General features: G+C 48.2%; 1 protein-coding gene across 2 annotated transcripts in view; it reads left to right on the top strand.

Moving 5' to 3' along the window:
- Window positions 1–8144: 8144 nt before the first annotated feature.
- Window positions 8145–11639, top strand: part of Ube2h (ubiquitin conjugating enzyme E2 H) — a 101469-nt gene continuing 97974 nt past the window's right edge. The window contains exon 1 of one of the 2 annotated variants that reach the window (XM_059257503.1): window positions 8145–8375. In XM_059257503.1, the coding sequence (XP_059113486.1) occupies window positions 8323–8375 (53 nt within the window). In that variant the 5' untranslated portion in view covers window positions 8145–8322. The remainder of the gene's footprint in view (window positions 8376–11639) is intronic. The other variant, XM_059257502.1, reaches the window with a different exon arrangement.

Below are 11639 nucleotides of genomic sequence, written 5' to 3'. Positions count from 1 at the left end.
TGGGAGTTGATGCAACCCTCCCACCCTCTGGGTCTCTAAAAGAGAACTCAGGTTTGCTTGCAAGTGTCTTTTCTCACTGAGCCATCTCATTTAAAATCTTATGTATTGTTATTGTGGGTTTGTGTGTGTGTTTGCATATGTATGATATGGTGGGAGTATGTGTGAGTGCAGGAGCATATGTGCCTGGTGCACATGTTGTTAGAGCAAAAAAAAATTCTGGCCAAGAGAATAGAGGGGCTGGAAAGACGGCTCAGTGGTTAAGGGCACATGCTACTCTTCCAGAGGACCCTGGTTCGATTCCCAGCACCCACATGGTGGCTCACAACCATCCCTAACTCCAGTTCCGGGAATCCAGTGCCTTCTTCTGACCTTCAAGGGTACTAAGCACAATGTATGTGATATACATACATACGTTCAGGCAAACAACTCACACATAAAATAAAATGACTAAATCTAAACAAAAAAAATTAAGAGCCAGAGACAGAGTCAGAGAGACAGAGTTCTCTGGCCTGGATATATACCTAACACTCCAGATGGCTCATCACCTGGCCCAGGGCCTACCCCTAGGAGGCAGGCTCACTTTAAGCCATGCTAAAGAGATAGGTGGAGTTCTTAGTCCTTTAATGATGTACTGTACCGTTTCTCCCCATACTCTCACTCCTAGCGCAGTAGGCTGTGAGGCCTCAGGTCCACCGTGCCACAGACATGTAGCTTGTACACCTCTCCGTTACTTTTGAATTATTCAGAAAACCCCAACTTTCCCTTTTCCTCCTTATCTCTTTCTCTAGCCTGCTTTCCTTACACTTCGGACTTTCCCCTCCCCATGTGTCTAAGCCTCCCTCCTCCCTGGGTGGCTACTTGTCTGCCACGTGTCTGACCTCCCTGTCAGCTTGAGTGGCATGGCTTTTCCCTTCTTTCTTCCATTGTCCGCCCTGGGCAGCCTGAAGTTTACGGCCGGGCTACACTTGGGCTTTTCTTTCCAATTCTAATAAAATCGTCCTTGAGCTCTTGTTTGAGTCCATGCTTAAATTCTTTGATTAATGAGACGCCAAGAGGCATCGATGTGAGAGTCAGGACAGGACTTCCAAGTACTCAGTCCTTCCACTGTGGGTTCTGGGGCTCAGACTCAGAAGGTCATCAGGTTTGTGTGGCAAGTGCTTCTATCCCTTGAATCATTTCACGGCCCAGAAACACCTCTTGAGAGAAGTGACGGGTTGAAGCTTTTTTTTTTTTTTTTTTTTTTTGTCTTTTCAGACAGTTGCCCCACCCTCACCCCCATGTGGTGTGTGTGTGTGTGTGTGTGTGTGTGTGTGTGTGTGTGTGTGTGTAGGGGCACATGTATGTGCATGCTCTGGAGACCAGAGGACAACCTCAGGTGTTATTCCTCCCTAGGTGCCCTTTGCCTTATTTTCTGAGATGGATCTCTTACTGGAACCCCGAGCCCACTGATTAGAGATCAGGCTGTCTCTGCCTCCCCGGCCCTGGGGTTACTAACTGACGCCACTCTGCCTGGATCTTCTATGTGGGTTCTGAGGGTCAAACTCACATCCTTATGCTGATGCAACAAGCATGCTACCAAATAAATGACCTCCCCAACCCCTGTTTGGAAATAGGGTTCAAGCAGCTGAGGGTGGCTTTGAGCTACCACCCTCCTGCCTCTGCTTCCCGCGTGCTGGGTTCATAGGGGTGTGCCATCCTTCTGAGTTAGTGTGTGATTTTTATTTATTTATTATTATTATTATTATTATTATTATTTTCCCAGATTGTCTTTGAACTCTTGGCAATTCTCCTGTCTCAACCTCATGAGTGCTGGGATGGGATTATAAGTATGAGCTACCAGGCCTGGCTAATATGACCAATTTGTGTTCCACATATTGATCTAGGCACTTGATGTATAGGAGTACGTGAGACAGACAAAACTTCTCTCTTTGTAGAGCTTATGTTCTGGTAGGAGAGGACAATGAGCAGGGGCTGGTGTTAAGTTCTATGGAAGAAGGATGTGGGAGACAGAGAGTGCTAAGGTAGACAGACTGGGGACCCATTTTAAATACGCTGTTCACGGGAGGCTCCATTGGTTTCAGTAAAGACTTAAGGGAGGCTCAAGAGTGCTCATTCTCTAGAGGAAAATAGTTCAGGCTAAGGGCGTGTCAAGTTCAAAGGCCTAGGAGCATGCTTCATGTATGAAGAAGAGCAACCAGGCCTGGAGAGACGTGAGTAAGGAAAAGTGGTGGGCTGCCTTCTGCTAGGCCTCGGAACCTGCCATGACTTCGGCTTTTCACAGTCCAAAACAGAAAACCTTTGGAGGGTTTTGAACAGTAGGGAGACAATAGTCGACTCATGGTTTTAAAAATACGTGGTTTGTAGGCTGTAGTGATGCATGCCTATAGTCCCAGGCCTCAGGATGCAGAGACAAGAGGATTATCACACGTTAGAAAGCCAGCCTGGTCTGTACCATAATTCTAGGTCAGCCTGTGTTATGTGAGACTTTGTCTCTCAAAACAAACAAGGGGCTGGGGAGACAGCTCAGTTTTTAAAGTGCTTACCTTGCAAGCATGGGGACCTGAATTTGACCCCCAGAAGTTACATAAAACCAGAGTGCTGGCACCACTCAGAACCCCAGCCCCGGGGAGGCTGGGGAGGCAAACACAGATGGATCCCAGGCTCAGTGGCAGCCAACCCAGCTTATATGGCAAGTGAGAGACCAGTGAGAGACCCTGCCTCAAAAAAACAAGGTAGATAGACATTCAAGGTTGACCTCTATCGAGAGAGAGAGAGAGAGAGAGAGAGAGAGAGAGAGAGAGAGAGAGAGATCCAAACGGGGCAATTGTGGTTTGAGAGAGCAGATAAGGTAAACATAAGGATTCTGGATATATCTGGATGGTAGAGGCAACAGATCTTCTGATAGATACAGGATTTAGAAAAAGATTTTAAACAATAATCATGGGCTTTGGATACATTAGGTTAAACAATGGTTCTTTTTGGTTTTTTGAGACAGTATTTCTTTGTGTTGCCCTGACTGTCCCAGAACTCGCTCTGTAGACCAGGCTGGCCTCAAACTCACAGAGATCCACCTGTTTCTGCCTCCCTAGTGCTAGGATTAAAGGCGTGTGCCACAACCACCCAGCTTAAACAATGGTTTTAACCTTAAAGAGTAATTTCATATATTTCTAACTAAGTTGCCAAGATGAAGAAAGCTGTGAAGAGGAAAGGGTGAGGCATCTGATAGGCATTCTGGGTCCTGAGGAGATGCTAAATAGTCCTCTCTGTACATGTCTGGAGTTGAGGGGTAAAGGCCTGTGTCACGGATGTCTTCTCAGGAGTCAGTAGGGGTAGCAGTTAAAGCTCTGAGGCTGGACGAGGTCATGTGGGGATTAGGCAGCCTGGGGATCTGAGGCATCCATATCTCCAGAACAGGGAGATAACAGTGGAAAAGAAAAGGCAGGATCCCACCTGTGGAAACAAGGACCCTAGCCAGGACACCTGGCCCAAATGAGAGCTCCCTAGATGTAGGTGTGAGTAATTCCCAGGCTTTTTCTTTCCCAGAGTTTGCTGCTGGGGAGTGTGTGTGAGGTGTCATGTGCACATGTGTGTAGACATGACATGTCACACATGACTGGTGCTATAGAGGTTGCAATATCTCCTCTGTGAGCCTGACAAAAGCTGTCCTCCTGCTTTCAGATGAGAAAATAGAAACTTAAAGGCTAGGTGATCTAATCCAAGGTTCTCTCAGTGACAGGTGGGACTGGGAGAAGAAGGGATTCCGGTCTCTAAGCTGCTACTGAGTCCTGCTGCATGTTTCTTAGCTCTCACTGCTTCTGAGGACACACTGCGTCCGGGTTACATAGAGATAACTTCAAGTGAGAGTTACAGTTGTTTGTTTGTTTGTTTTTAATTTGTGTATGTGTGTGTGCAAGCATTCACGTGTGTTTCAGTTCAGGCATGTATGTGGAGGTCGGGGACAACCATGGGCAGCAGTCCTTCCTTCCTGCTTTCTGTCCCAGTCCCCCAGGAGAGCCCTGAGATTACAGGCACAGAAACTCCATGGGAATCTGAATTCAGGTCCTCATGCTCATGTGGCATGCACTCTATCTACAGAGCCATGTCCCCAGGGCAGGGTTTTACAGCTTTATGTGCACAGGAGCAGAGCCTGCTGATGTGATGACCCCCTGAAGGGATCCAGACCTTCCGTGTGAGATGAACTGCTTTCTCTGAGGAACAACCCCATGGACACAGGAGGCTGTATTGGGGGGATTGTCACACTGGGAAGGGACAGCCATAGATTCACCTTAAGGGTTAATAGGTCATTTCAGAAACTGTTTAAGGTTCTCACTGGCCTCTTCCACTCACTCAGCCAAATAACTGGGTTTCATCTTACTGTCTTGCTAGAAGCATTCTGTTCTCTCCAAGCTTATATTCTTGCCCCTTAGAAGCTGCTTCTGAGCTCAGAGGCCTCACCGGTCAAGCTTAGCCTTGCCCTGGGCAGAGATAAACAGGCCCAGAATCTATTTCTCAGATTGCAACACTCGTGAGTCAGGCAGGGTCGGACAGCTGCTCCCTCCCAGGCGCCCCTTGGCTGTACCTGATAAGGAAGCACATCGCTCATTCCAGAACACCGTCTTGAGAGTGCACAAGTATAAACAGACACTCCCAGGACCCGGTGTTGTCTTAGAGTAAATTATTGACCTTCTGAATGGCTGAAACATGGGGAAAAGGCAAAAGCAAACTGAACAGATTCAAAGGTAGCTTCAGTTTTCTTTAGCTAAACCATGGGAAAGTTTTTGAACTTAAGCAGTCAAGGCCAGGCTCAGGAGTTCCCTGAAGTTCTGGAAGTAAGAAGGAAGGTCAGACTAGGGGAGGTGCATTCGTGAAAGAACACATGGCAAAATACCCAGAGAGAAATGTGTGTATACTTTTGTCACAGAGAGGGACAATGGATGTTGTAGCATCCTCAAAAGTGAATAAACAAAACCAGTTTCCTCAAAGCAAACGATCTCCTCCTATAAATAGTATGTAAGCAGTGGAGAAAATGGGGTGCTGAAGATATAGTAATAGTTACCTAAGACCAGCACTAGTACCATAGTAAACCTGGTCATTTCCCACTCCCTCTATGGAAGCGGTCCATAGTTTCCAGACCCTTGAGTCTAGGACTTTCACATTAATCTTTCCCACTGACTCCATCAACCTACTCAAGCAGGACAGAGCATCAGAGCCCATATTTTATAGATGAGAAAATCTGAGACTCGGGGAGGATATAAGCAACTTACTGAGGCATAATTAAGAGCAGGGAGGGGTAGATTTGTCCTAAGTGACCAGGAGTTAAGGTCAGTTCTTCCCAGGGCTGGGGGGATGGCTCCATAGTTAAGACCAGGCACAGCTCTTGAGGAGGATCTCAGTTTAGTTCCCAAGGGCTCACAATGGCCTGTAACACCTGTTCCAGGGAAATGGACTCTCTCTGTGGGCCTCCAAGGGCACCAGACACATGGCGCACATCCATTCACGCAACCAAACACTCATCCACGTTAAAAAGAAGTAAACACGTAAAAACGAAATACTTCCTAACAACATCATGGCTCTCCTTTAGGACGTTTCCTTTGCTAAGACTGCTTGAAGGGCTGACACTCCATCGCCTGTGGAGAGAGCAGCCTTGCCGCCATCAGTGTGGCCTGCAAGCTTCTCAGTGCAGCCTGCAAGTTCCCACGATGAAACACTGCTCTGATAGTTGTGTCAAGTTCTTTTCTCACAGCAGTTCTATCAGTGAAGAGGAAAGTACCAGGGAGAATTTCTAGGCCCCCACTCCAGGCCTTTCTTCCCTGATCATCCCTTCCCTTACCCCCCTTCTCTGTCTGTTCTGTATCCATGCTGTGGTTTTAGAGACAATAACCATGGGTCCTCTAGGCGCCACTGGGCGTGGTGGAGGATCAGAGGGTCCGCAGCTTCTGCCTTCTCGGCCTAGGACTTTATAAATGCACTTAACAGCAAGGGGTGGTCAGGTAGGTATTCTAAAGTCGAGATGCCTATTGGCACGTTGAAGGCAGAGGTTCTCTGACTTTGGCCAGCATCAGAACCATCTGGGGTGCTTGGTAAAGGTAAGGACAAGGTAAGGTAAAGGCCTCACCCTGAACCTTCTGAATCAGAATTCCCAGGGGCAGTTCCTGGACATTTGGGAGCTTAACAAGCTCTCCAGGTGATTCTAAAGTATTGGGCCAACCTTGAAAACCACTGTCTTAGCTCAGGGATGGAAGTTAATCAGGCCAAGGAGGGTGGGGGAGCCACTCTAGGAGAGTAGGTAGCAGCAATACCACCCTAGGGAGTCTGGGGTAGACAGTGAGAAAGACAAATCACGGTTTGTTTTTTTTCTCCCTTCATTGAGGTGATGAAATAAAGGGGGTTAGAAGTCCCTTCACACGTGTCTGCCGACAGAATTGTTGTAAGAGAAAGCAATGAATCATCCTTTTTCTGCCCAGAACATAGAATAGAGGTTACAAGGGCTGCTGGGAATGGGGGTGAGGACTTATTACTTAAGGGGTACACAGTTTCTGTTGGCATTGATGAGAAGTTTCTAGAAATGAGCAGTAATGATGGTTGCACAACAGCTAATATTATTTTATGCTGTTGCATTCAATATTTAAATGTGGTTAACACTGCACATTTTATATGTATGTTACAATTAAAAAATAGCTGGTATATTGAAGGGTGGAATGGTAGGAGCAAATAATGTTCAACTTTAGCCCATTGCTCTGGTCCCAGGAGTGTGTGAGTGTGAGTGTGAGTGTGAGTGTGTGTGTGTGTGTGTGTGTGTGTGTGTGTGTGTGTGTAAGGTTTTTAAAGGGGACCTGGCTTGTTAAAGTACAAGTGTAGCCATACAATAGCTAAAGCTTTTGAAAATACTTGGCACTCTTCTCCTCTTTTGCCCGGTTAGCTCCTTAGGGTCACCGTCACTTTTGAGGCCTGAGGGGCGGTATCCCACAAACTTCACTGTTTAGGGAGCCACCTGAGAACTTTGTTCAACTGCGTATGCTAACTGAGTAGGCCTAAGGCCCTTCTAGTGGCATTTCTAACTAGCTCCCAAGTGATGCTGACACTCAGGTCCATTCTGGGAGGACTGTGTAAAGTTTCTCTACATTCACACTATATCCTCAAGAACTCAGAGCCATAAAAACACAGTGGCACTCAATGTTTATTAAACGAATGAGCAAGTACACATGGTTAATATAGGAGTTTGGAGGGCAGAACCATCTTTATCCTGAACTAGAACACATTTTGGGTGCTTCTATCAGTCACACACACTGTGAGTTTAAAATGTCCTCAACTTACCTCAAATTCTGTAGAACAAGGATGTTAGTACCAAATTATTTCTTTTCTTGCCACCTTGCTGCTTCTCCTGCACTCCTGGAATTATTGGTCTTGTGTGGAGGATTAATGACCCCTGGTTTGCAAACCCTGAGGAAGCCTTGCTGTAGTCTACAATCCCTGCAAACAAATTCTTTCCATCTGAAGAGGGAGCAGAGTGCAGAGAACACGCTGGTGTGGGTATTTCCAGATTTGGACGCCAGTCTGAGTAATTGCCCCTTTGGCCTCCTCCATATCCAAACAGCGCTTTGTAACACTGTCGTGAGAGGGTGGTTCATAAAGCACATGAATGTAATCATACTGCCATTCTTTACTACCATCGTTTATGCTGATGGTAACGACGGCACTGGCAGTTGAGCAATGAAGTGTGTAGGGAGGTTGGGGGAGGGGGGCAGAGGGATGCAGGCGGGCAGGAGAAAAAGAGGAACTACATCTCCCAGAACTCCCCGGACAAACCTACACCGCGACGACGCCCCGCCCCTCCCACCGGCGCCCCTCCCCGCCGATGACGTCACAGAGGTGACATCACGGCGCCTAGAGCGAGGCTAGGGTAGAGAGAGGCCGACCGAGCTGGAGTCGTCGGCTTGTGGAGGAAGCAGCTGGGAGCTGGCGAGAGCGTGAGCGGGCGGGCAGGCGAACGAGCGAGCGCAGGCGGGGGGGAGCGGCGCACGGCGCGGAGCAGCGCCTGCCCGGGCCGCGGCGAAGCCTCAGCCGGAGGGCAGCCCGAGCGGGCGCCTCGGTCCCCGCCCCCACTCGGCGGGGCAGTGCCCGGTGTTCCCCCGTGCGGGGGGCGGCGGCGGCGGCTGAGCGGACCCCACGGGACCGCGCGGGTGTTGCCACCTCGGCCGAGGAGCCGGCGCGGCCGCGGGGCCCTGCGAGCTGGGCCCGGGGCCCGTGACAGACGGGCCGAGGAGGGGAGAGAGGCGGCGGCGGCGCAGGCGACGGGGAGGCAGCGGCGGCGGCGGCGACACCATGTCATCCCCCAGTCCCGGCAAGAGGCGGATGGACACGGACGTAGTCAAGCTGTATCCTTCATGGAGGGGAATTGGGACTGCGTGTGGGGCGGGTGGGGGTGCCCAGGCGAGGGCTTCGGGGCACTCCAGGCCACTGGCCGCGCCTCCCCTCCCTCCCTCCCCCGGTGCCTACGGCGGCCCCTTAGCACCTCCAGGAGCCGAGGGCTTTTTCAGCGCCCCTTTATCTGCAGCCCCCCGAGGAGATGTGCGTTGCTCCTCGCTCTCCCTGCACCCCCCGGAGCCCGTGACTTTTCCTCCACGACGTTTGGATTCCTAAGACGGCCTTTCTTTGGTTGGGGGGGGGGGCATAACTAGCCGCCTCCTTCGTCACCGGGAGCTCATCTTCAGGGTCTTTGCTTCCTGTTTGCTAGCTTTGGATTTATGGACTCAAGATAGAAATTTCCTGAGAGGGAAGCCTTTCTTCTTCTTTCTTTCTTTTTCTTTCTTTCTTTCTTTCTTTTTTTTTTTTTAAGGTGTCCGGGTTCCTTCCACTCACAGTGCTGCTTAAACCGGGGTAACTCAATCGACCTTCTTTATCCCTAATTCCTTTCTATATTAGGAAGAGAGTAGTCTGCTCCGGGCCCCTCTTGTAATAAAGAGCTCCGTGTGTTTTAAATCAGACACTCCTGTTAAGCCTTCTGGTCTGGAGAACGTTCCTGTTTTTCTTTCTACTGACAAAGCCTATCCCACTCATAGTGCGTGCAGTGAGGACCCCCAGGCCCTCTTAGCAGGCAGGCCACCCTCCATATTGTGGATCTGACAGCTGGGAGGAAGCAGAGAAAGGGGAGCTCCTGAACAAAATAGCCCCTGTACTAGCCACTTGAGCAAAACTCCCTCTGTGAGAGTACGGTTCTTGGGGACTGCTTGCCCTGATCTGGGCCAAGTGACATCTTTTATTTTCTACCCCCTGCCCCCAACTTTATGTACACCCGAGGTTGCAGTGGGAGAGCTGTGACTGATAAGTCTTCCAGGCAGTGGTTTTGGTTGGAATCCAGACTGATTATTTCATGACCAGCTAGAGAAATTCGCGAAGGTTCCTGAGACAAATCGAGTATTTAAAAAATGTTTTTTTAATTTTTTGAGGGCTAATGGGTGGTGGTGGAGGGGGGCTGAGAGCCTAGTGTTCTAAATAGCTAATCCCTTGGGAGAAGGTGAAAGGCTGTTAAAAAAGTCCTGTCTCCTGTTTCTCTTTCTGCCTCGCCCCCATCCCCCACCGTTTCCCCCTGTTGCAGGATTTTGTTTATATAACTCAAGTTGTTTGGCTAGATTCTTCAGGTGAATTCTTTTATTTGTTGCTGTTTTTCATTGTTTTGCCTTTTCTAGCAATCAGTGGTGGTTGTCAAAAACTCAGTTATGGAATTTGCTGAAGTTTTTAAAAAAGTAGTTTTTGCATAGGATTTCAGTTTGGGGGATGGGAGGGGAAGTTGCCTAGGCAAGAGGTTTTTTTTTTTTTTAAATCTTTTTTTTTTTTTTTTTTGTCCAATCCATCTTTTCAGGATAAGAACGAGTTTTTCTTCTTGCCCAGGGGAGATCTGGCTAGAAATTAAGAATAGTGGGTAAACTCCAAAGTTTAGGGTTTGGGGAAAGGGTGGTAGGAGGGATCAGAGAGCAGCCATTAATAAAGGGTAATATGCCAGATACACACCTAGGCACAAGTGAAATCAACTCTTTATGAGCTGCTTGTGGCTGTGATTGCTTTTTAAATATGTGAATGATAGCAGGAATGTTGGCTTTTCATAAGACTGCAGGAAAACTTGTAACTATGGCTGTGTGTATTTTACACAAAGCAGTTTGGGGCGTTATTTTTATTTAGAAACTAGGAAATGACATGCTGGTAGACTTAGGAGTTATTTTTGTCTTGAATTGAGAGTTACTGTCACACCTAATGTGAATTTCACTCTAATGTGTAATTGGGATGGGGGGATTCCAGCTGTTTTTGATCGATGTCAGTTCCTCAGATTCCGTTCATATACAGATTTCTAAAAGATTGAGGATGAGGACCGAGGCCTAACTTGACCTGATGCCTTTTCTATACAGTGCCTTTTGTTCGTGGAGTAGTTGTGGCATCTACAATGATTACCGCATTTAGGAGTCCGGGTGTGGGGGGTGGCGGGGCTGGGGGGTGGTGAGGGAGAGGGAAACAGACAAAGAACAGCAGGGTGTCTCTTTTCCCTCTCCCTAAGTGGCTTATTTCATAGCTTATTTTTAGTAGAAGATGAAGAAAGGCGAAGATGCATTGGCTTCTGTTCTTTCTCCACCTTCCCTTTGCTGACAAAAGAAAGCAGGGCTCTTTAAAATTGTAGCTTTCTCAATAAGACGATACCAGTTTTGATTTGAAAGCTAGAGGGTATCTCTGCTTCGAGTTTCTTTTCTGGTTTAATGTAGTTTGGAAGTTAAACATTTCGGGTTTCCTTTTGTGTGTTGGTGTGTATTGTGGAGGGTTTTACGGCCTCCTGTCTCAGTTGAATTCACATCAGTAGGCCCAAGGGGAGTTTACAGTTTTGGATAAGGTATCCTTAGTGAAAAATTTTAAGAGCTCATTTCCCAGCCTTCTGCTAAGATGAGTACAATTGCGTGTCAGTGACGAGGGAGAAAAATGAAAGATGGTGGTAAGGAAGTAGAAAGAAAAGGTCTGAAGGAATGCAGGGCTCTTCTTGTCCCTTGTCGTGGATGAGTTCTTTGGTGTGGAGGCTGATAGCTGGTTTCATCGACATCTCCTGTTTCAGCCCAGTTTTGGCTGTCTCTGGGCGTAATTATACCACAAGGATTTACAGCCTGGCAGGGAACCTATATAGTAGGAAAGTAGCGGTGTGGGGGTAGGGAGGGAAGGGGATGTGTGACTAATTGGTCACTGCTTTCCACCACCTTGCTAGACACAGTCTCTCCAGAGTCTGATATTTCTTTTGTGACCGGTTGGTAGGGTAGCTGACTCCCAAGTTATGCAGGGAGTGAGTGTTTTGCACCAATGCACTTAATCTGCTGGGCGATTATGCTCTGAAACTCTGACTCATTCATTGTTTCTCTTCTGAGCCTCATCTGAGGGTTGTGCAAACCTCCACAGGAGCCGACAAACTGATTTACATGACTTTTGGGCGCTGTGGAATCAAAACACTTGTCCTTAGCCTAGGTCTGGTGGAATGGTCTTGGTTAGTACAGCCATTTGCTTGCCCGAGTCAGGTGGATTGCCAGCCCGAGAGCAGCGCAGGATCACCAACCTTTGAGGTTTCCACCGGCAACCACTGATTATTTAGATTGTCTGAGACCTGGGACTCTAGT

This window comes from Peromyscus eremicus, chromosome 3, assembly GCF_949786415.1.
Source record: "Peromyscus eremicus chromosome 3, PerEre_H2_v1, whole genome shotgun sequence".
NCBI lineage: Eukaryota > Metazoa > Chordata > Mammalia > Rodentia > Cricetidae > Peromyscus > Peromyscus eremicus.
The sequence above is the reverse complement of the archived record's forward strand: the minus strand, read 5'-3'. Positions and strand labels throughout refer to the sequence as shown.